At 34.8% G+C, this 26,188-nt stretch overlaps 1 protein-coding gene across 1 annotated transcript; it reads left to right on the plus strand.

Moving 5' to 3' along the window:
• On the plus strand, positions 1–26,146 carry LOC135212578 (valine--tRNA ligase-like). The gene is given in 22 exon segments (XM_064246122.1): positions 1–208; positions 210–287; positions 2,985–3,134; positions 3,573–3,697; positions 3,899–4,063; positions 5,435–5,636; positions 6,069–6,259; positions 6,428–6,650; positions 6,857–7,002; positions 7,987–8,194; positions 10,490–10,660; positions 10,799–10,920; positions 12,157–12,265; positions 12,523–12,673; positions 12,808–12,950; positions 15,227–15,550; positions 18,103–18,255; positions 18,302–18,508; positions 19,512–19,629; positions 20,162–20,328; positions 21,530–21,640; positions 25,922–26,146. Coding segments are annotated over 22 exon segments (3,495 nt in total). The 5' UTR covers positions 1–88; the 3' UTR covers positions 26,033–26,146.
• The last annotated feature ends 42 nt before the right edge of the window (positions 26,147–26,188 follow it).

The following is a 26,188-nucleotide window of genomic DNA, read 5'->3' on the forward strand; positions in this document are numbered from 1 at the left end:
AAGTGCTCGTGCTTCATTCCTTTGCCGACGGGCTTGTTTGACGTTTAGCAGATCAGACGTGCACTCTGCTATAATCTTTTTTTAAAAAATGGCAGATTCTAACGTTCAGAATGCGGTAGGTGACACAGAAGGCGGAGATAAACCGAAGACAGCGAAACAGCTGGAAAAGGAAGCAAAGAAAGCTGCGAAGATGGCTAAATTTGCTGAGAAAACAAGCTAAGGTCGCCGAGAAAAAGACAGCAGATGGACAGTCTGGAAAGGAAAAGAAACCAAAGAAAGTGGAAGAGGTATGGTAGCCTATTGCGATTTTTTGTTTCACTGGTTATTTAATGTTTTTATAATAGTATCCAGCCGCCTTTGGCAGCCATGACCTAGGCTAGGACTTGTCGAAGACAGTCGAAGCTTCTCGGAACCGGACTAGTGTGCGAGCATACCCTCTTAGCTAGTAGGTAGGCCAAGCTTACGCCTACCCTTTTTGTAGGCAAGGTTAATTCGTGTATAAAGCCATTATCTATTGTTGTAGGCCTTTGTTTTTCTTACATTAATGTTGGGGGCTAGATCACAAATTGTTTCCCTAGTTGTGATTGCTACCTATAGGGTAAACAACATAGCGGCCATCGATCTTGTAATGCTGCCACCTTCCCGAAAAAGCACTTTGTTAGGTCTATATTACTATTCCGTGGCGGCCTTGACTATGGAAGTTGAGGTTTTTATATGTAGTTTTACCTCCTGAACAAGAATTTTAAGTACTAATACATATTTATTCGGACGACTGTAATTAATCCCCAAGGGCTCATACTTAACATGGCAAAATACATTTTGAACGCCCCAATTCCTGGTGGCTTTCGTATTCGCGGGGATGAACAATGCGGTCATGTGGAATGCTTATATAGAAATACCAGTACTTGATTTTAGGCTGTGGGGAACTGGCAGTAAAACTACATGCACAGGAATGTCTAAAATGCAGAGGCTAACAGAAGGTAAACCATTAGAATGTCATTTTTACATTAAACTGTAATGGTATTCTGGAGTTGAAAATTCAATTTTCTAGTGTTTTAGTCTAATGCATATTATTTGAACATTTTTGGTATTCATTTGGGTAGCAAATTAGCTTAATAGTTTTAGAGATACTATCAGCAGCACCCTCCTTCATATCATACAGTTATTTGGAACCAGAATCCTGTACCTGGTTTGGGGGGTCATTTCCCCCCTGGATTTTCTCCACCTAACCTAACCTAAGACTTGGTAGATTATAATAATACTTAAATAGAGTTGTGAGCTAGACTCACTTCGGGTGCCAGTGTTGTTGGGGCCGTACGCTTGCCCTAACTGGAGACAGTGTATGTAAATTAAAATTGATAAGGTTGCGACCAAACCTAACCTAAGACTTTGCTTATGTAAATCTCATTGTCGCCATAAAAACATTTGGTTAATCTAACCATAGTCAGAGACAGATCTTTTAGAAGTATCATGGGAATGTTCACTCTTTAGTGTTTTCCGTTACTAAAAAACTGCTTTTCCACTAATTATAGGCATATATAAATAGGGAGTTCCAGTGTCATGTCAGAAACATGCAAAACATAAAAACAATCAAAGTGGCGGGAATATTCCAAGTGGCAAGAATTACATGTTTACACCAAAAGAACCCAGTCTAAGAATTGAAGCTCGTTTTTTCAAGCAGTGCCTAAATTCCAAATCCCGCTGGAGAAATGTAGAATAAAAGTACCAATTCATTGTCCATGTACCTACAGTTCAAGATTAAAATGCTAAAAGATGATCCAAATACACCAGTCATTCTTACCCAATGCACTGGGCAAAATGAATCCAGTCAATCACTGTACTCACATTAACATCAAAACATAACAAAGAACTTAGAGACATCCATATCTCAGTAAAAGTAAGTTTGTGATGGATTTTAGTATTTTCATAAGTGTATTAAGAGATTTAAGAACAAGGCAAAAAAAACTAAAATGTTGAGAGTTGGTATTAAAGTTAAAAGAAAGTTAGCAGAATTATTGACCAATTACAGGGGTTGTATCCCAATCATACCTTTCTTACTGTTACTCACAAACATATAGTCTTTTGTCCTAATAGCCAATTAACCTGAACTAGAGCTTTGCGAGTCATAGATTTACAGCGATGCATTCTTACCTAATCTGACTTAGACTGTTATGTTCAGCCCTACTGGATTGGGGAAGGGGGTATGCCCCCCCCCCCCCCCCCCCCCCCCCCAACACACCCCCACACACACGATAACCAGCCTAACACTGTGCTACAACCCCTAACGATATTTTGTACCTTGAGGTCAGGTACAGCTAGAAGGCTTTAATTTTTTCCTTGTCTCAATCTGAGCAGATTTTTGTATTGTTACTCGCTCATAAAAGTAAAGTTAGTACCCTTACTGTCACTAATTCATATTCATTATCTAGGGGTTATTAAACTTAATATGTCTGGTATTGAAAACTGGGAAGTCATAAAAACATCTAAAGCTTCAATAGGGGAAATTAAGTTCTTATTGGGTGTAACTGGAAAACAATAAGTGCCTGCATTACAAAACAAGAGCTTGTGAATTAACTGAACACTTCAAAACCAAAAAAAAATTCACTTTTGGTATTATTTAAGTCTTCCTATTTTATTGATAGATATACAACATCTTATTCACTTACCTCTTATTTTCCTTTTTGGAAAAATCTCAAAAACACTATCATCTTAGCACATACATGGAATGTGGTTATTTTAAATATCAAGGGATTACCATCAGTTTTCTAAAATGTCTTCAATTTGACGAAACTTTATTGGTTCAGTTTTAACGTGTGTCTAGTTGTAGCCTCCTCAGTCCTTTTTATTTAACTGTTACCTAACACAACAGTGCAGCTTCCTTTGTAATGTGACTGTAGTTTAGTTTTGGACTTTTTTAGTATATTTTACCTCATTCTTAGTCATTTGAATGGCATAGTAGATGATAATCTACTTTTTGTTAACAGAAAAAGGTGATAACTTATGACATTCAGACGCCTCCAGGAGAAAAGAAAAATGTTGACGTTGAACTTCCAGCCCAATATAGCCCTAAGTATGTGGAAGCTGCTTGGTATGCATGGTGGAAGAAAGCAGGTTTCTTCAAACCTGAGTATGGGGTAAGTTTTTTCATGTTGAGACAATTTTTTGCTTAAAAAATATTCTAATGAATAGCCTTTACTGTTACTCATGATTTAATAAAGAAATACCCAAATGAATCAGCCTGTACTGTGACTCTTGTATCACCAGAAACCAGTCTTATTATCCAAGTATTAATGAAAAAAGGTTTATGACTTTTTATATAATTACCATTATTAAATGATGCTAGGATGGCTTATTGGTTCTCTGGTTTGTGTACTTAGGAAAAAGGCAAAATATGTTTAAATTTTTCCTATTTTTAACACAGTACGTGTAGTTTAGTTCAAACACTGTAAGTTAATTTGTTTTATGCTGCATATTCGTCATTTATGTATCGGGTACAGATTCCTCATTTGTGTTCTTAGTGTGATCTGTAATTATTAGGAAGATGTGGTATAATTTTTTTTGTAACTTTGCAGAGAAACTTGGATGAGCCAAACCCTAAGGGCCAGTTTGTCATGGTCATTCCTCCTCCCAACGTTACAGGAACATTGCATCTTGGACATGCTTTGACTAATTCAGTTGAAGATGCTCTTTGTAGATGGTATGCATTATATAACAATCTTTTTTTTTTTTTTTTTTTTTTTTTTTTTTTTTTTTTCTTCATGAATAAATTTGTAGACCTTTGAATGATAACTGGTGTTGAAAATTTGTTTATACATTTAGTTGTAAATATAATGTTCTTAACACAACTTCTAGTGAACTTGCATGATTATCAGTGGATGTTAACTTACCTGTTTTGTAGGAATAGAATGAAGGGCCGAACAGCATTATGGGTACCTGGTTGTGACCATGCAGGTATTGCAACACAAGTTGTAGTCGAAAAGAAAATTAAACGTGAAGAAGGTCTAACACGACATGATTTAGGCCGTGAAGCTTTCCTGAAACGTGTTTGGGATTGGAAGAATGAGTAAGTAACAACGAGGCTTGGGATTGGGAGTATGAGTAAATAACAATGAGGCCTGATGGAATTTTATCTTTGATTTTACAGCCTGTCAGTCAAGGAAAGCCCTTGTTTTGCTATCTAATTGTCCCCAAACTCTTTTATTATTATGTGTATTGTAGACAGAAAAAGCAGTAAAACATGTTCATTCATGTGCAACTTTAACCTGTTGATAAGTATTGGATTTGGTTCACTCTCTTTTTGCTTTTGTGTGTGTGGGCAGTAAAGGCAGTTGTTATGAGAATTTCCCAGCTTTCCTTAAGTACTTTATTAAAGTTAATTCATCTTGATTCATTTTTCACTCAGCCTTTCCAGTTCTGTCATCCTTATCAAATCTAGTTTCCATTTTCTACTTTTCTCCCAGTAGTGGGCTTCCAGTAGTATCCTGGTATTTTTTTCACTGTTGATTTTAATTTTGTCATTTTTCTTTGTTGTGATTGATTTAGTGATCTCTCTATACAGGTAACTGTCATAATAAGACTGACCATAAATGTATGATTGTGTGTCTGATTAAAAAGTCATTATCTTATCCTCTTATGCGTGCTTTTCAAATTCCATTCATACTATTTTTCTACATCATACAAGTGTAAATTTGTATGCTATTACTGTGGGAAATTTTTAAGTGATGTATGCGTTGTCTTCTAATCTTGTATGATCATGTGACTCTCTCTCATTATTTGTCACTCTGTTAATGATCCTCTTTCTATTTACTTGAGGAAAATCTTGATATTTAAAAAAAAAATTATTTAGAAATGAGAAAGAGAAGCCATGGGATGAGTGATAAAATTCAACAAAATTCTGTTTTCTCTAAAATTACTAGTTTCATACAGTGTTGGTCCTGCACAGGCAACAAAAATGCTTTATTATATCCAAAGACAAAGCTACTAACTAGTTAAGGATGAAGGAATGAGATCTGGCCTCTCAACTTCCCTGCCTTCAAGAGAAATACCTAGATTATGTCTGTACTGAATATAGATATTTGGACTTCATTCACTTTTACTAGTGTTTACCTGGGAGACATTATGCCCTGTAGAGAAGAGGTTTCACTGTCCATTACGTATTCCTGTTCCTCCTCATCCTTTTAATTTTACCTTGATTCATTTGTCATTCATTCACAGAAGACCAAATGTTCTGGGATTATGGGCTTCTAAATCTCACTTGAGTGGTTTCTATGTACTGTGTACATCATTGATCACGAAGCATAATTTTAGTATACTTGAATAAGTATTTTAAGTACAATAGTGTGTTGTCATTATTGTATTGATTATTTCACTCCTAAAGTAAGAATATCATGAATTAAGTCATGTTCTTAGTTGATTTTTATCTATTTTTCAATAGGAAAGGTAACTTCATTTATGATCAGTTGGAGAAGATGGGGTCCTCTTTAGACTGGGATCGTGTCACTTTCACAATGGACCCAGGACCAGCAGAAGCTGTAAAAGAAGCATTTGTGAGAATGCATGAAGATGGAACCATTTACAGAGCCAATCGCCTTGTGAACTGGTCTTGTACTTTGAAGTCTGCTATTTCTGACATTGAGGTATTGTATTTGATTATGTGCATTCATCAAATTTCACTAATGGTTCAGACACTTATATTTTAGGTTGGGGGAAAAAAATTGGGAAAGTGTAAAAAAGCAATTATAGATTTCTAGGTAAAACTATGATTAGCCATGGGCTTATGAGGCAGTTTTAGAAAGCTAAATCAGAAGAGTAATGTACGTAATTTACTTGAATTGATATCAAAATTGAAATTGACCACTGCTGCATTTTTTAATGGACTAGAAGTCTTTGACTTTAAATGACTAGCAAAACATGACTTGGCTAGCTTAATTAATAGCAAAACTAAGAACAGGTGGAGGGTCTGTGATTTTGTTTCTGGAATAACAAAAAAATTAGAATATTTCATTATAAGGTGAGGTGACTTGTTGCCCTGATATATGGATTATTGACTTGTTGGAATCTTACATTAGGTGGAGAAGAAAGAGCTTCCAGGAAGGACAGAATTAGCTGTACCAGGCTATAGTGAAAAAGTTGAGTGTGGAGTTCTGATTCTCTTTTCATATGAAGTAGAAAAGACAGGAGAGCGCATAACAGTTGCCACCACACGTATTGAGACTATGTTGGGTGATACAGCTGTAGCTGTACATCCAAAGGATGAGAGGTAAGTGATTCTGGAATATTTTAGTGAAGAAGTTATTCAGATGGCTTAAGTTATTATGTACTTCAGGTGGAGTGTATTTGTTAAAAGTAGAAGATATAAATGCATTTTATCATCCTTTTTATTTGTAAATATTAAAATTAATGATGTTTTTTCCTTTTTATTGTAAAGGTATAAACATCTAAAGGGTAAGATGCTCGTACATCCCTTCACTAATCGAAAGCTGCCTATAATTGAAGATGAATTTGTAGAGATGGACTTTGGTACTGGTGCTGTAAAGATCACCCCTGCTCATGATCCCAATGATTATGAAGTTGGCAAAAGGCATAATTTGCCTTTTGTAACTATATTTACTGATGATGGTTACATCAAAGAGGGATACAAGCATTTCACGGTAAGTTTCATTTGTTTTCAAATTGGTAATATTTTTAAAACTTATTTATTTCGGTAATTTTATTAAAACTCCTTTTTTAGAAGCTTGCGATTCCTTAATAGTTCATGTCAATATCTCACAGATGATTAAGTTATTGATTTAATGATATATGGAATGAAATTATTATTCTTTGTGTTTTGAGATGTTTCTTATATTAATAAATTTAGGGAATGAAACGGTTTGAAGCAAGAAAGGCTGTTCTTGAAGCTCTGAAAGATGCTGAATTATATGTGGAAACTAAAGACAATCCCATGGTTGTCCCCATTTGCTCCCGATCCAAAGACATCATTGAGCCAATGATAAAGCCACAGTGGTAAGTAAATTTCATATTTTGCAGGGTAGAGCTTATTTCATAATTTTAGAACTTGAATTGGGGGTTTTAAGAGATAATGGTTGGCAACTTTTATTCTTTTACCCAAGATATTCATATACTAACCCTTCAATTATTTGTACCAGTACTGTAGGTTCAAAATGTAGTACAGATTCCTCTGAGTCACAGATATAATGTGAATATTGTAGCATAGACTTGGCTGCTGCAAATTTCTAGCCCAGTTTTGCTTAGCCAATGGAAACACATCCAGTAACTGTAAACCACTCAGCCATTATTGTAACTCTCAGTGGATGACTGTCATATTGCAAGTTGAATCATCAGAGGAAATAAAACCATAACAACAAAACATTGTTACATAACTGTAGGAAACCTTGTATAATATATACATAGAAATGACTATAAAATTAAATGCTGTTGTATTTAATAATGATAACAAAGATTTGATGAGAGAACCCATTATGCCTAGAAATATGACTCAGTGGTCTTGTTAAACTATTATATGGTTATGTAATAATAATATTAAAATGGATTATACAAAAATATATTATTTTTGGTAGAGATATGTGATTGTCAGAAGGTATTTTGATGAAAAGTTACCTACTTATTTGTAATTAGAATTTCTTCAATACAACACATGTCAATAGAGCAATGTTTCATCTTTGCAAGTTTAGGGATTGCTTACATATAATAGTATATACTACAGTAGAAACTGTTTTATTAAAGTAATTATATAATTATAAAGTTTATTGCAGACTTCAAAAGTTTTAAGAAATATGAAGCAGAAAAATTAAAGAATGAATTCACTTCATTAGGCTAACGTTTAAGCATTTTTCGCCCAAGTTTTGAACAATTGAAGGGTAGACATTCCAGTAACTACCGGTTTGTTTTTTTCACTTGCAAAGCTAGAGTAGGAAGATATAGCTTAAATTTTTTTTTAATATGTGCTATATTTCAACTATCCTCAAGGTATGTCAAGTGCTTAGACATGGCAGAAAAAGCAGTTCAAGCAGTGAAGTCTGGTGAACTAGAAATAATTCCAAAGATGCATGAAAAAACTTGGTACCACTGGATGGAAGAAATGCGTGATTGGTGCATCTCACGACAGCTGTGGTGGGGGCACAGAATCCCTGCATACCTAGTGTCTGTTAAAGATGGTCCTGTTCCTGGCTATGAAGTAAGTAGGTTAAAAAGTTATGTAAAGTACTGTGTACGAGCAGTGTGCATTATTTTTATTTTCAAACTAAAGTTTTATGTAAATGGTTTTTGATTAGTAGATTTATAAAATATCATAATGCAAATTTTAGAGGACATAAAGCTCTGTTTAAAAAATACGAAAATTATTTGCAAAGGCATACAACAACCTCATTCCCCTTTGGCTGCACAGTTTATTTTAGTATTTCATAAGGTATTCTTACAACACAAGTTTTGAATTTAAATCCTACATCAGGAATGTTTTGTTTTTAAGCAGCCCTAGCAAACATATGTAAGCCTTATTCTAGTTCTTGAATAACTCGAGGCTTGGTGTTTTGTTCAGGTCTTTTGTTCACAAAAGAGTAATCTCGTGATGTTTGAGTCACCAACACCCTCAGGTTTTCATCCATTAACTACCATATATTTTATCAATCTGCTCAGCTGTCAACAGTTTTACTAGTGCTCCCCAACTTGTACTTTCATCAGATATCATTATTGTCTTTATTTTCTTATGTTTTATTTTGATGCTAATTATTGAGCCTCTCTTCCTTTTTGAGTACTTTGTGAAATACGAGTACATATTTGATTAAGGGATACGTTTGAGGGGGCCAAACCTATATACATGTTTATTAAAACCACCAAACAAATCACAGCGACTACATAACTAAGGATAAGCAAAGCAGTAACTTGGGTTCTTAAGCTAGTATATGCAATTGATATATATGGAATTTTTAGTGTTGGGTTTTCATGTATATATTGTAAAACCTTCCTTATTCAGTTTCATTGAGTGGAGACTGTCTGAAGTTATTTTATAATATTAGTAAGAGTAGGTTAGCTTTGTATAGCCAAATATAATTCATGTAAGCTAGTTATTAAACAAATCAAGTGTTATGAAAACAACCATGAAACACTGGAGAGTTTCTTCATTTCTAAAATTCTTCTAGAAATACAATATGCTTAGCATTTATAATAGTTTACTAAAATAATGTACCTACACTAGCCTAGTCTAACCCTAATTTTATAGTAAATAGGTAGTCAAGGCTTGGTTAAATTTACGTACATATACAAGCCTAGGCTAGCCAGCAATCATGCATAGGTGTCACAAGCTCCATATGATTCATGGGTTTGTAATATTAAAATTTCTATACAAGCCAATCGGTCATATACCAAGTACTTACCTTCCTTTTGTCATTCTTGTACACAAAACAGTGGAGAGGAGGTAATATAGTATATCAGTGGATTGTAAGCTTGCATACATGAATAGTTGCTCTTTTTAACTACTTGGCCTCTTTCAACCAGACATAACACCTTTGGGGATGTCATGGTAAGTGACAAGAGTTGTGCATTTTTTTTAATAAAAATGTGATTTTGTTATAAAAATCTAGTGTTTCCCAGGCTTCATATGCCATTCTCAGTTCATTTGGTCACATCTTTCATAGATGTAGTCTTCCGTGATTATTCTCACATGGTCTTGCCTGTTAATCAGCTTGCTTCAACTCATCATAGTGAAACAGACATAAATAGATAATTTGTTGTAATTTCTTGACATCATCAACTCCAGAAAACCATTTTTGAGTTTGTAAGCACCTTGGTTCCAGGAATCATAATGTTTTTGAAAGCTTTCCTGGATTCATCATGCCTTTGCAACCAGTTTGATATTCAGCGACATGACTCTAGGCCAGTTAGCATTGTGAGCATTTGTATGAGTGATGCTCATTTGAACAAATAAAGTTTTTATAACAAACTTTCATCCAAACCCATTAATTGTATGCAAGGTGTTCACATCCTTAGTTTATTGGTCTTGCAGCTTGTACAAAGTATGAGGTTGATGGATATCTTGAGGGTCCAGGTGCCAACAGTGTTGTACAAGTACTTTTCCTTTTATTTTGTGAACAAACGATTGTCTGTGGGTATTCAAGACTATACTATTAAATTATTTATACGATTGATGGGTTTGTATGAAAACCTAGTTTTAGTCAGTGCAAATTTTTCATTTTTATAAAGTTGGTGTGAGTCTTCTGTCCTTTAGGGACAAAGATTTATGTACGTTTAATATTAAGTGTACAGTACTGTGATTCCTTCCTGTTAATATTGTATTATTTAATTTGAAATATTTTATAAAAAAAAATAATGTTATTTTGTGTATATTTGTTAGATATGTCATCATCCTCCATTTATACATAAACATGCATCTAACCTACAAATGGGTAATTATTTATTTGATTGAGAAAGTGCTACATTTCCTAACATGATAGTAAAGCCAGTAATTTTGTTACAGGACAGTGAGTTCTGGGTAAGTGGTCGAACAGAAGAGGAGGCTCGACAGAAAGCAGCTAAGGAACTTAATATGGCAGGAGATAAGATTATTCTGAGTCAGGATCCTGATGTCTTGGATACATGGTTCAGTTCTGGACTTTTCCCATTTTCTGTATTCAACTGGCCAAACAAGGTTTGTATTGTAAGGCATTTTCAATATCAGTATTTGAGTTTATCACCTGAAATTACCACTCATATTTGTCTTTGCAGCATTGTTTTTTATGTCTGTTGTATGCCGTCGAGTGTTTATTGTACTGTAATTTATTTCCAGACAAAGGACATGGAGCACTTTTATCCAAACACACTCCTAGAGACTGGACATGACATTCTCTTCTTTTGGGTTGCAAGAATGGTCTTCTTCGGGCAGAAGCTTCTTGGAAAGTTACCTTTTAAGTAAGTTTCACGTTCATTTTTCATTAAAATCAGAATCTCCCCCATAAGCCATTCACTGCTTTTGAGTTGTTGTGCTCTAAACCTTCCTCTAGTTCTGTACATATATTGAATAACTTATATTTAGTCACTCTATACCTTCCCTGTTTAAACCACTTAAGATCTGTTTCTGCCCATATCATTTGGGCGCCTTTTGTCAAATTTTTTATATACTTTTGTGATTTTCAAGTATATTCAGATGATTCAGTTGTTTACTTAATTTTATCATAGGGATGTAATCTACAGGAAATACCTTCAGCATGTCAAGACTGTATGGTTTATCAAAGGGTTTCTACGTATGATTCATTCAACTAATTTCTGTTGTCTAACTTGTATCCATTCATTGTGTCCCCTTGATGTCGCAAATTTTAACTGTATGTACTGTGCAGATTAATAATTCCTTTGGACCAGTTGCTCCATAATGTAAAGAATATTTTATAAAAAATGGAAAATATCACCCTTCCAAGTTAAAGATGCAATCTACTAATATGCTTTTGGTTTAAACAAGTGACTCTGAGATTTGGTAGACTACTGTCATGCATAATGCACAGTGTTGCCTGGGCTGAAAAGTAGCATAATTGGCATAATTTAGATGAAGGAAAACACTTCTGCAACTCCTGAGAGATGAGCATGGAACTAAAGATGAATGTTTTTTACACCTGGAAGCTCTTGTGACATTCTTAGAATGGGAAAAGTTGGGTTCATTTCCTACAGCATGATGGCCTTGGAAATGTTCATGTAATTATCAACTTCTCAATGGAAATTTCCAGATCCTTTTGTATGAGTGTTGTATGAATAAGGACAAATTTGCATGTGACAGGACCCCTCTAGTAAACTTGTTAACATATCTCCACAAAAAGTTTCAGTGTACTGCTTGTCTCAGCCAAATTATGTAGTAGGACATGCAGATAATGATACAAATGTGGGTTACATACTTGTTATCTGAAATAGGCTGTTTTAAAAGTGAGGGTTTGTTTTGAAAAATTAATTTTGTTCAGAAAGGAAAATTTTGGGGAATAAAATTAGTGCTAAGTACAAATGAAATTAATATCTAAAATATTTTATGTATCTTTATTTTGAGAAACAGGAAGCATCTTCACACCAGATGTAATCACTAGACAGCTATTGAAAAGCTTATGTTTGAAAATCCAAGTTTTGGTAAATGCATCCTTACCTAACATTTAATGAGTATATTTTTAGGCAAGTGTATCTTCATGCTATGGTTCGAGATGCCCACGGAAGGAAGATGAGCAAATCACTGGGCAATGTAATTGATCCACTGGATGTCATTCATGGTATAACAATTGAAGTGAGTATATGCATATTTGTGTTCAATATTTTCTGAGTTATTACAGTGAATTAAGGAAGTAGTAGATATGACATTAGATAGATAGGGTAATATTATTTTGTATTTTCTTATAAAGCTTATAGGCATTTCTGGTATTTTTATCATTATGTCTTGATTACTATGTACTGTCAAATTGTTGGATTATCCATCTTATTAAGTTCTTTAATGTAAGTATTCTTTTTTATTACTAATCAGATTTTTTATACTATTTTTCTCAGGAATTGAATAAACAGTTGGAGGCAAACACTAACTTAGATCCTCGTGAGATTGCCAAAGCTAAAGAGGGTCAGAGACGGGACTATCCTCAGGGTATCCCTGAGTGTGGCACTGATGCCCTTAGATTTGCTCTTTGCGCATACACTTCTCAAGGTATGTTTTTTCATTACAGGTGAACATACTAGTTAGTACTTTAAAATGTTTATTTCTTCTTACATAAAGTAAAAAACATTTTTTTATTTTTGCCTTCCTTTTTATTTATTTATTTATTTATTTTTTTTTGAAAGGCCGGGATATAAACTTGGATGTCCTTCGTGTCAATGGGTATAGGAATTTCTGCAATAAGCTGTGGAATGCAACTAAGTTTGCCATGATGAATCTTGGCAATGATTTCAAACCGTATGAATCCCTTCAGCACTTGAAAGACAAGGTTAGTTAATGAACTCTTTTTAATTTTAGTTTATTGAACAAAAAAACTTTCAGCTGCATTTTTACAGGTGTTATTCAAGGTTTTCAGTATTGCTGATCATTGTATTCTTGAAATGCTGAAGGACATAATCGGTGGTGAGCTTTGAGTACCTCAATTACTTTGTAATGAAAGGTTTAAGTAGAAGAATAAGGCTTAAATCCTAGACACAAAAGTGGAATCTGTTGTGTTACTCAAGTTGCATAGCGAAACAGAGTAACACTTTGATTGATGTTTAGCAGATAGCTTGTAGATAGAAGGCATAATTCTTGGGGACATCGAAGAAGTTTAATTTCCCCAGATCTGTACCATATTATGGATAAAAACTGCTCTTTTTCACTTGCTTTTTAAGTATTTTCATGAAAAAACTCTATTCTTGTTAACAAATTCCATCAGTTTAGTTGACCCTCTTTATGCAGTTAACACTACAAAAGAGAGACTGAATGATGAAGAGCAACACATACCTATTTGCTACACAATAGCAAGTCATTCCCCTATGTGTCTCCAGCACACACACCCCGTCAATGCTGCTTCTAGTTTCAAAGAATTTTTACTCAACTTTTTCTCCCATTTTTTAGTATATACTATACATTTTTTTTCTGGCTGTCCTGCGCTTTCTTTCAAGTGTTGGTATTGGCAACTATGTATTTTGAATACAGTTGTTAATTTCAACCTCCAGAATTTATTTGTTGTAGTTAGGTACTTGAGTTTACTTTACCCATTCTGTTGAGTAATGTTGTTATAAGATCCTGTAATTGTGGATTGTTACATCTTTGTGTTATTTTGTCCATAATTAGGTTCTACTTATTCATCAGAAACCAAGTGATAGATTTTACTGGGCTTGTCATCGGTGTTAATCTAGCTAGATCTATATTTTCTTATTACGTAGTTAAGACGTATTTTTATGCAGTACTTGAAGAATATTTATTATGCAGTATGTACTTGAAGAAGCCAGGTTTGCATCCAGAAGTTAACATATATAATTTGCAAGGAGGAACATGAAAGTAGGAGCTGTTCTGAACCTTGTTTCATGGAGGTCTTGTACAACTTTAGTCAAGTTGTGTGAGATACCTGTTACATAAACATCAAGAGTTTTACCTTGCTAGCACTGTGGTGTCTGCAGGTCTAGTAATATTGCCTCGTGCAGCTCACTCTGTCTCCATCTTTTACTCCTTTATGAGCTAGTTCTCAGGGGGTACTTGTGTCTGTGCTTTAAGAAAAGTGTAAGTGCCCAAGTCTTACAAAGGAGTTCTTTGAATTGTGTTGAGAAATATTATATGCTTTCTCTTTAATTGCCCTAAGACATTAGTAACTTAATTCAGTTCTCGAAAAAAAGCACTTAAGTTATGTAAGTCATTGCTATATACTACATAATTTTGTCTGTTTGTTTCAGTAACCTAATGGATAAATAGTGTTTTGTTATAACTGTATTACAAATAGTTTGAAGTAACATTATTGTCTATTTTCTTTTCTAAAGAGAAAGATATGAATGTAGCAATTTATTGTACAACTAATACTTTTTTCTTATGTTGCTCAGTGAAGGTAAACTTAAAGGTAGATTAAAGTTCAGAGTAGGATCTTCCAATGGTTTAGACCTCTTGACATGTTCTTCTTGTAAAAAGAGCCTTATTTGAAGCTCATAATCCTATTTAGCACCTACAATTACATGTATTTGCCTCTTTGGCTGTCATTAATGCAGAAGACGAGTTTTGTTATTTTTTGTAAAGTTATTTAGTTTTTCATGCAAACTGAGTACTAAGATAACGACTGCCCTTTTCTCAGCCCACTGTCTTCAAGGTAACATGAAAAGTGAGGTACTTAACTTCTATCTACTAAGGAATCCATTTAGGGCACATTCAGAAGTGTCTGAGACATTTCAAATACTGTGAGTGAGAGCTTCATAAGAGTGATGGGTCTTTTTGAAAAATTAAATTTTGTTTTATAAGAAATTTAAAGTTTCCAACAAAACTATTTTGGACTCCATAAGTCTTCAGTGCAGTTATAACAGTGAATTAAAGAAGTTCTTTGACATTTTTAAAATACTGTTTGAAATTTGACTAATGTAGTGTTTTTATTCAAGAAGAGTACAGAACTCTGATTCAGTCATTGTTTATGTATTTATGTATATATTCTGCATTTGCCTCTCTTGGATTAGTTGAGCACAACAATGCTCTCTATTTTAATATATGTAGTACTTGAATGTCTAATCGATAAAGTATCTGACAGCTGCTACTTGATAGGTTCAGGCTGCATCAACAGGGAAATCTCTTCAGCCAACTTCGACATCATCGAACAACAATATTTGTGACTTAGAAAAATTTTCAAATAGTTTAACAGAACTTAACAGTTTATTAGAACAGTTTAGTTACATAAATGGATATATTCCAACAAAAGCAGACCTTTATGTCCTTGAAAGATTAGGAAAATCACAAACCCCTCTCTCAGAATATCCGCACATTCTGAGATGGTACTGTCACATGTCCAGTTTTACAAGTGCTGAAAGAAGTGCGCTTCCAGGGTCTGTTAATAATGCTCTCCCAACCTCTTCTACACGGTTAGGGAAGGTAAGACTACTCGTGGGTGGTATGTGCACTTTTTTTAGCTTTGTGTGAGTGGATATCTTCTTCCTATCGATGTATCTGTTTCTTATGTTTTGTGAATGAGTTATTTGTGCCTGTTGTAATTAGACTAGCACATTAGTTATGCTTAATTCTTGCAGCAGTATACAATACTTCACATTTTCTTGCTCCTTCCTAGAAAGTGAGCTTCTAACATATTGTTTTATGGATATTTATTTTATTTAATAATTAGTACCTTCCATTGAGGTGTGTATCCCTCATCTGTTTATTTTAATGATTTGGCTTGCATGACAAAATTAAACCTCAAATTGTTTTCATAGGGACCAAATAGTTTTTAAATTAAGAAATTATCATAAAAATTATAGTACATGTAACTTGTGAAACTTGCTCTGTACATAACAAGAAACAAGTATCATTTTCATTGTACAGTGCTTAGGGAACTCTCTCTCTCTCTCTCTCTCTCTCTCTCTCTCTCTCTCTCTCTCTCTCTCTCTCTCTCTCTCTCTCTCTCTCTCTCTCTCTCTCTCTCTCTCTCTCTCTCTCTCTCTCTCTCTCTCTCTCTCTTTTAACTTGGATAAGTGTAGAGTGTTACAAATAGGAACAAAAATAATGTAGAACAAGAAGAGTACCTTGAAGTCATTATTACCAAGGACTTAAAATCCACAAAACAGTGCATAAAATCTGAAAAGAAGCCATAGAAACTAGTGGGATACATAAAGAAGCAGTTCAAATATAGAAACGGAAACGGTGCTGCAGCTCTAAACATCAATAGTTAAACTTATCTTGAATATGTGAATATGCAATACAGTTTTGGTCACCAACACTTAAGAATGGACATAAATAGATTAGAAGGGGTACAAGCAAGAGCCACAAAGTTAATTCCATCCATCAGGCAAATAGGTTACCAAAGACAACTAGAGAGCTTAGAAACAAGACAATTGCGAGGACAACTAATAGAAACATTCAAAATACTGAAAGGCATGACAAAAGTAAATGGTAACCTATTTACGTTAAATGAAAACCAGACGAAATAATGGATGAAAACTAGAACTGAAGATATACAACACATCCCATTGTAGGAACTTATTTACATACAAGATATGTGACACATGGAATAAATTGCCACCAGAAGTTGTAAACAGCAACAGTGTGGAAGACTTTAAAAGAAAGCTAAGCTAGACAAAATCATTAAGACACTGAAAGTAAAACCTGCCTCAAATTCTCTCTCCCTCCTCTCTCATCTCATCTCTCTCTCTCGTCTCGTCTCCTCTCTCTCTCTACTCTCTCGTTCATTCCTCTCTCTCTCTCTCTCTCTCTCTCTCTATCTCTCTCTCTCTCTCTCGCTCTCCTCTCGGTACGGATGAGTCTGCTCTCTCTCTCTCTCTCTCTCTCTCTCTCTCTCTCTCTCTCTCTCTCTCTCTACAACATTCATCAAACAATGAGGCTTATGTATTGCTGAAGGTTATAGGTCATCTCAGTAAATTTAGTGTCCTGCAACCACTTTTGCTGAGGTCCACATAATTCCAATTGAGTTTAGCAACCAAATACATCATCCTTATTCTTATCAAGCAGAGTAACATGGCCATCCACCTTGGGCTGCTATAAAGCAATGTGCATATAAAAACTCTTCAATTTTTTTTATTTTTTGTTTTCACCTACAAACCCATTACTTTACACAGTACTAATTGGCTCTCCTCTATACCCATCCAAGCTGCAGCTGGTTCAGACTAAACAGAGAATAACCCTAGTAAAGGTACTTGGTAACCTTGAATTTGCACAAAAATTCTATTTGAACCTGGGAACACTTGTCGGTTTTATGAAAAAAAAAATTATAAAAGTTTAGTTCATCAGCAACAGCCAGTTATTCTGAATTGTAATAATTACATTAGAGTATGTACAAGAGTTTATAAGTGCTATATATCCTGGACTGAGATTTAGGATAATTTTAATTTTGAACATTAGTAAGCCTATTTGTTTTACATTTTAAAACCTTTTATTGTCTTTGCTTTAGCTAATACTAATTTAATTTAGAGGTTGTGTGCCTATCGGCAGTGAATTGCTTATGTGCTAGGAGCAGTTTTCCACAAATAAAAGGAAAATTGGAAGTTAATAGAAAAGGCTGGTTTGGCTTCTATGTTGCCTAGAATTAGGAAACACTTGGGTGACAGAGAGTACTGTCATGGCCCATTTATATGTAGTCGTAAGTTTTATGTTAGTATGGTTTAAAAATGTACATACTAAGTAATATTTGCATGTTGGTAAATTTCTGAGAATGCATCTTAAAAATTATTTATTGTGTGTCATCATTGATTTCCTTTAAATTAATTTGGTCAGAGGTACCAGATAGCATGTTTTATGTATTTTCCTCATTCATTAAGTGCTTTTATTTAAGTTTATTAGGTTAGATATTTTGCTATTTAATTTTTGACATATACTCTTATGTATGAGCCTTTCTTTTTAAATTTTTGGGTATATTGATTTTATACAATGTGTCAAAGTGATTGAGTAAATTGACCATACTATTTTCTATGTAACAGGAAGGTCAGCTTAGTATGGTAGACAGATGGATGTTGAGTCAACTTGCTGTTGCTGTTAGAGAATGTAATGCTGGGTTTGAAGAGTTCAACTTTCCAAGAGCCACTACAGCTTTGTACAACTTGTGGTGGTACCAGATTTGCGATGTTTATCTTGTAAGATATATATTGTATTGAACCATAATTTGTATCTCTTTCCCAGGAATGCATAAAACCAGTGATGTACTCTAAAAATGAGGCAGCAAAGACACTGTGCCGTAATGTTCTGTACACAGCATTGTATGTTGGATTGACACTTATCTCACCATTTATGCCTTTCTTGTCTGAAGAACTCTTCCAGCGACTTCCACCACGCACCTCCAGTCAGCCACCATCTATTTGTGTTACTCCATACCCAGAACCAGAAGAGGTAATGTCTTTACAAAATTTTGCATTTTTCCATTTAAGAGGAAAGACAGTGACACGAGATGTAAGTTCAACAGTGTAAATGGCCCCACTTGATGTGTTATACAACTGACTATATTTTCACAAGTTGTGAATAGTACCCTGTACTGAAGTGGCAATACTACAGTAGTTAATTCTGTCTTTGGGGTATGGAATTCAACTTTCTCTGATGCTTTGCAGCACATTGCTATATTTATTAACAAACCAAAGTATTGTGATTGAAGTCCTTTTTAGTTTTCTGACAGAAAAACTAATGTGTCGGCTTTGTCTATATCCATCTGAACTTTACTGTCCGCCCTAAGATCTTAAAAACTACTAAGGTTAGAGGGTTGCAAGTTGATTTGTTTATCATCCACTCTGCAATCATCACCAAATTGCAGTCCTCTAGCATCAGTAGTTTTTAATTTATTTAAGGTTAAAGTTAGCAATAATCATGCATCTGGGAACAATATAAGCCAGGCCAACACCGGGCTGTGGTTTAAGTTTCAGGGGCCATGGCATTATACAAAGACTTCCGAAAAATGGATCCGTTTTCTGTGGCCTTGATTATACAATGTACAGAAAACTCTGTTTCAGCAACGTTTATTGGCCCGAAGAAATTTCACTGCATTTTTTATTTGTTTTTTAGAGCTAACAATCAGTATCCTATGTTAATATGATTGCAACCTTTGTGGATGGTGAGTAGCAAGAGCTTCTGCTGGTCACTGTGCACTACAGTGGTATTGGCTGGGGTTACTGGCAGCTAAAAATACAGGCTGTAGCAAGTTTTGCAGCAGTTAACAGTATATGTAAATTGTTAATAGGTGAAACCATTCCCCTGACTTGGGATGTTATTTAATTGAATTAAGAGTGTTTGACATGTGTTTCTTTGTTTTATTGAATATTTGGCAGTACTCCTGTACTGTGTTTGGAAGAGAGTAAATTTGGTTAAACGGTTACTAATCATTACTTTCATTTATTATTTTCAGTATGATATCTTCTATAATGAAGAAGTGGATGAGAAATTTAAATTTGGCCAAAAAGTCATAAGTGAAGTCAGGTCTGCTAAAGCCAAGTATGACATCCCACATAAAACTAAAGTTGAAAGTAAGTATCTCACTGTCATTCAGAATTTTTAGGAAAATATTTCTTTATCCTTGTTATATCAAATAAACTAGAAACTGTTTTGCACTATTATGTGAAGGAAAGTTCTGAGAATAAATCGGAGGTGGGCACGTAAGATGTGAAAGGTTCATGGGAATGGCGATATTCAAGCTTTTTGAATGAGAAGGCCAAAGTAGTTCATTGTAAGTAATGATGCCTGCAAAAAATGTTTCCTTGTGAAAGTGTAGAGAAAGTTAGTTTGATACTTATTACTTATACTGCTGTGGTTGTGCTATGTTCTTGAAGAAAGCATAAATTCCAGTGCTTGTTCATCAGACCAACTTTCATATATCAATTAGTCAACCAAAGATTCGGGATAAAAGATCTTGAACTGTGAGCGTATACTGCACTGCTTATACTGTACAGTAGTGTATGTATATACACATGCTACTTGAAAGATTATTAAGAACAATTAAGCATAGGTTCTTAAACAATTGTGTATGATTAACTGAAAATGTTATTTACCTTATTTCAGTAACTCTTCAGTCTGGCAATACAGAATACAGGGATACTTTGGAATCCTTAATAGAAGAGATTGCAACCCTGTCTGTTGCATCTAACATCTCCATTTCCACTGACAAGCCCAAAGGTTCAGTTCCTACTCCTGTTAATGCCGACACTGTTGCTTGGATGAAGCTTCAGGTAGGATGCATTCTGTTTATTAAACTTATGAGAATGTAATCTGGCCATGTGTGTGCACACAGGAAATATTCACGATACCTGGACTGTCAATGAATACTAGTAATAAGCAAACATGTTTAGGTATCACTAAAATATTATTGACTATTTCTGGATTGGTAATAGATATATATATTATATATAAATATATATATAGATATATTATATATATATATATATATATATATATATATATATATTATATATATAGATCATACTTATATACTCAAATAGATATAGAAAGCTAATACATATTCCTTTCAGTGTGGGACTTGACTTGCATTCTGATATAGGAAAGTTTTTACAATTTAATTTTCTCAATTATTTTCATCTCGTTACAGGCAGTCCCTGGTTTACAACGGTTTTGGCATACGACATTCCAAGGTTATGACACTTTTCAATTATATTCATCAGAAATTATTTCCAGGGTTACGACACTTACAACTCCGATCCGGCGGAAGAAATAAGACTCCAAAAAGGCAAAATAATCAATATTTGATTTTTTTTTTTTTTTTTTTTTTTTTTTTTTTTTTTTTTTTTTTTTTACGTATTAAAAATTCAGTTTACATAGTTTTGAATACACTCAAAGCATTAAAAGTAAGGTTTTCTTAGGATTTTTGACGGTTTCCAACGATGATCCAGCCTGCAACGAGCCTCAAGAACTGAACCCGTCGTAAACCGGGGACTGCCTGTAGTGTCTTATTCTAATATATATATTTTTTTTTACTCACTATTTACTTTTATGTCTGGTCTATTCCTCTCTTTCTCAAGATTTCTTATCAGCACATTGCAGAAGGGCAATGAGGAAAATGTGGTAAAAAGGAGGGAATGATTCACAAGACCATTATAGGCATACAGATGAGTGTGAAAGGACTTTGAAAGAGCCATGGAAAGACTGAATTTTATATACTCTGGTATCATAGCAATATTTTACTAGAATAGTGATAAAGAGGACACATTTCACTGGGCGACACGGCTTCCTCGCCCAGAAATAGATTTTTCCTACGTCAAAATCCCTTTTAATGCTGTTAAAATGACTGGTTCATATACATATTTAAGAGTTCGAGGGTCAACTGGAGACCAATTTAGGAACATTTGCCTTGAACTGAGCTTGCAAATTTTTACTTCAACTTACCTAAATAATCGCCTTTTTAACTTTTTACAGGGTTTAGTTAACTTGAGTAGCTGTCAAGACAAGATCCAGAAAAAGATAGACAATGCTGAGGAGAAGCTGCAATCACTAATGGCAGAGATGGCAAAGGCTGATTATGATAAGGTAATTTAAATCTATTTCAGTTTCTTTCTTACCTTAACACTGTTCTGAATGGACGATAGCTTAACAGGCATCATCATCCACATTCTTACAAGTCTAAACTTACGAGTTCTTTTGTTCTTTATGTTGTACTTTCTTACCGAGATCCTATTTGGTTGTTTTGTCTATAATTTTTTTATCAACATCCTGGGTTGGGAAAGACTGAACGCAGTAGCGTGGGTGCGCTGTCTTTGACCGGTTTTCACCCGATATATGCACACGTTGCCAGATCTCACAAGATTCCTTGGTTTTTCATCTACGATTTTAACCGGATCCAGCTAGGCGCTAGAAAATTATCATATTGTTAAGACCTCAGGTTTGTAGCTATGAAATATACAAATTGTTTTAGAAAATTTGTCATTTCTTATTTGCCACCTTTGGTATCCAAATGCTCCCTTTCATCCTATCCATAGCTACTGACCCCATTAGGAGGTACTGCTTACATAGTGCCATGAGCATTAGGGGGTACTGCTTACAGAGTGCCATGAGCAATACATTGTACTATAAAGTTTCTTTGCACCTTCCACTCCCTTTAATCCCTCCACTTTGCTGTTCAACTTCTTAAAATCTGCCTTGGTTTTAAGAAAAAAGCGTTTTGATATTATTTACCCAAAATAATATTGACAATCTCTGAATACCACCTGTGCTATTCATTTGTGAGGTATATATCTCAGAAAATAGTTGACACAACTTTCAGAATTTAAAACCAAGTCTTGTACATTTTTCTTAATTTGTTTTTGTACAAACCCATCATTTATATTGTTGCCTAATTAGTGAGTCATTGCAAATCCAAGGCACTCCATTTCCAAAAGTTAGAAGAATGTCTGTTGGTTAGTTGGCAGCTTGTTTAGGCCTTTAGTGCCGAGTGGATAAGAATCTCCATTCTCCTGCTTACTTTGTTGGTAGGAAGCGACTTTATGCTCTAATTTTGCTTTCTCATTATTGCATGCTAATTTTTGCAGAATTTTTCATTTTTACTTATATGAATGGAGATTTTTACATTAAAATTTAATTTTTAATAAAATAAGTGATTTTAGATATTTTCATCAGTTTCTGTGTACTACTTCATTAATGGCAATCTTGTTTTGCCAGCAGATAGTGCTTCACTGCCTTGCTCTACCTTGTTACTTAATAGTCATACCTAATTTTTGCAATTATTATTTTGTACAGAAGTTCAATAGTTCTGATACTTATGAGAGTAAAAGTGAGTTTCCTATGCCAGAGCCACCCACTGTGAAGAGAAGTTTACATAAGGGGAAAACGTCTCTTCACTGTGGCCCTGCGCACTTGCCAATGACCTATTCATTAATGATATTAGTACCCATCCTATGCTTCAGTGACATCAGTGATGACAAGCAGGATTTGTGATTGTCCCCTTAATTGCATTATCATTCTCAATATATTATTATTTTGTGGAGGTTTCATCACAACTTCCAAAGAGTTTTTGGGACCAAGGTCAAGAGAGACCAAGCGAGATGAGGTCTACCCAATTGGATGCTGATACAATAAAAAGGTAGACAAAGCTCCACCTACATGGGAGATTTTTTTTTTGGGGGGGCGGGGGGGAAGTGAGTAGACCTGTTGGGACTAAGTTGTTCGCTTGGAATTCTTCCATTTTCTTGATATTCTGATTGTTTCACCTTTACATGTAATTAAATGTATGTAATGCATCCACAAAATGAACCAGTATATTGCTCATTTGTTAGATCAACATCTAATTCAGGGAGGGAATACAAAAAGACAGTCCGGTTTGTTATACGACGTGTTTCAACACATATAGTCGTCTATTTGCTGCAGCAAAAGATGAGTGTTGCCAAGTAACTAGTACCCATTATAGAAATAATTACCCATTCATGCTGTAGTAAGTCTTACCACAGGTCTTCTCACTTGTATGCAAAGTGGCAAGCCATAGCACAAATGCAGTCTTGCAATCACAGGGACAATTCCATATCCTGCTGGCCATTATCAAATTTGTTGAAGCCTAAATTGTGTTAGTGACTTACCTATCTGGTGGTAGGGCTCAGCCTCATTCCATCATATTACGTTTACATCACAAATGGTTTTTATATCCTTTTCTGTGATGTTCTCAGTTCCAGCATCAGCGACTTCATTTTACTCTATAAATATCACAACTATTGAACTTAGGTACTAAATAATACTGGAAAAAAATTAGGTAGGGTTATAAAATGTACACTTGCCAACTTTCACCTATCCGGTGCTTTGATAAAAAGTTATTGCCTGAAAACAGCGTTCCATTTGCTCTGAATCCCTTAGTAGACAACAATTGCCCATTAGTTTCTTTTGGTTACATTTGAAAACTGTTTATTTATTGGTGAGTGAATGAGTAAAAAAGTTTTACATAATGGTTAAGACCCCATCAAAATATATCATGCACTTTGAGAGTTTGTCTTGTTTATCACATCCCTCCATCAGCTCGGTCTTTCACCTCAAACTTGGCAGCAGTGCGATGCTCTTAGCCAATGGATTCAGTTCATACCTTTCTCCCCAGAGACATCTTCAGTATGACATAAGCATCAATAATGTTGTTGGGCACATCCTAGATGTTGAAGTCTAGCACTTGACTACTTACCTCATTATCAATCACTGGAAGTCTTCCATGGCCTTAAATTACTGGGAGCTTTATATCAGAGGAGGAATATGTTTGTTGTTTTGCAACAGTAGTTGATAGTTGTCATCCATGCACCTATTGGATAGTCATAGCCAAGGAGAGTTCCTAAAATATTGTTGGAATATTGATAGTATCTAAAGTCCAGCAGAGAAAAATGACAAAATTCTTAAGTTTTTTTTTTTTTTTTTTCCTAACAAACCTGTTGTTCAGATGATGATGTATGGATATTTGAAACTGTTCAGTTACTTCACAGAGAGGAATGCAGTGGGGAAATGTATGGATCCTATTTGTTACAGCAATTTCAGTAATTCCACGTCCACAAGTCATGCCCCTTGAGGATTTAAACATTGGCATGAGGTTTTGTTCAGTAGTTTGATCTGTTTAGTTTCCACTCCACAGGCAATAATTTTTTTCTCAAAGTAAAGAAGCCACCCTCGGTAAACTGTTTGCATTCAGTTTCAGATATCTTTGATTCTAGTGTCTGGCAGACTTGGCATAACCAAATGTACCCAGCAGCATGAAAGTAAGGTATCATTTTCCTGATGCATTGGAAAGGCAGGTTCCAATCACCTGTTTTTCTCCATCTATGATATTGGCCAGAGTAGTCAAAGATTTGGATTGAAGCATCCCAAAGACTGTTTGTGGGACAGGCACAGCCACCATCCAGAAGCTGTTCAAGCATTGAATTAAATTTTTCCTTTCTGACTTACATCAATTAAATTTTCACTGTTTGGGAGCAGCAGGGAGAACAAAGCAGCTGATGTCAGTATGTGAGCTGTGACAGCTCGAGCATATGCATATCTTGGCACCATGTGTATCATGATTCCGGCAGAATATACCATTTCCCACTGAGTATCCAATCCACTTCCTCCCATAATATATATCCTACTGAACCAAGGTACAAATGTCGTCTCTCAATCTCTACATCATCTGAAAGACTAAAACATTACAACATACCAAGTAATTGTGTAGTTGTAGGAAAAACTGCTCATTCAGAGAAATCACTTCAGATCAAACAGAAATAGAAGACATCTAAAAATAGAATGGTTGCCAGGGAAGAGACAGGTTTCTCTCCTCGGGTGTGTAATAGGAAAAATATAGTCAGTCAGTCCCAGGTTATCAGTGGGGGGTTCCATTCTCGGCAGGGTGCTGATAAGCAAAAACTGCCATTAACCAAAACTAGTGATTAATGGCGCCTCTTTTAGGTATGTTATGGCGCAATAACTCTAGTATCAGCACCATAACTGAAACTCGGCCTGTTATGGTGTCATAAAATCAGATGGCCATTAACCGAGTCTGCCGTTAACCAGGGACTGCCTGTATAACAATAACAACAAATTAAGTCAAACAGCAAGCAGCAGAAGACTTCTGTCTCAGTAACAGCCAAAAAGTAAAGTGAATCTGTTGGTAGCCTACTACCTATATCTTCCTTGTTTAAAGTTAAAAGGCCAGTTCCAGCTTGAGCTGAAAGTAAATCGCGTGTAGGAAGCAAAAATTTTGGTTAACCTTAAAAATACAGTACATGGTAGTCAAAAATTTGTTTTTTACAGGCAAATAAAATGCATTTTGAATCATAAATTAAGAATATAAATTAACTAACATTTCCTCATTTCCAGGTGCCAGAAGAAATTCGTTCGAGGAATACGTCCAAGAAGCTAGATTTAGAGGCTGAACTTGAACAAAACAGAGATGCTATTAAAAAGTTGGAAGCTATGGAGACAGACTGAAAGGAAAAATTGTTTTTCCATAGTTCCTGATGAATTTCAATTCTTTATACATTGTTATTAGCATCCTAGTAAATTTTACTAGGGTATTTTTATTAATAAATCAGAAATTCTAAATTATATTTTTTTTCTTTCCAACTCTATGGGATATTTCATACT

The sequence above is a fragment of the Macrobrachium nipponense genome, chromosome 41, assembly GCF_015104395.2.
Source record: "Macrobrachium nipponense isolate FS-2020 chromosome 41, ASM1510439v2, whole genome shotgun sequence".
Lineage (NCBI taxonomy): Eukaryota > Metazoa > Arthropoda > Malacostraca > Decapoda > Palaemonidae > Macrobrachium > Macrobrachium nipponense.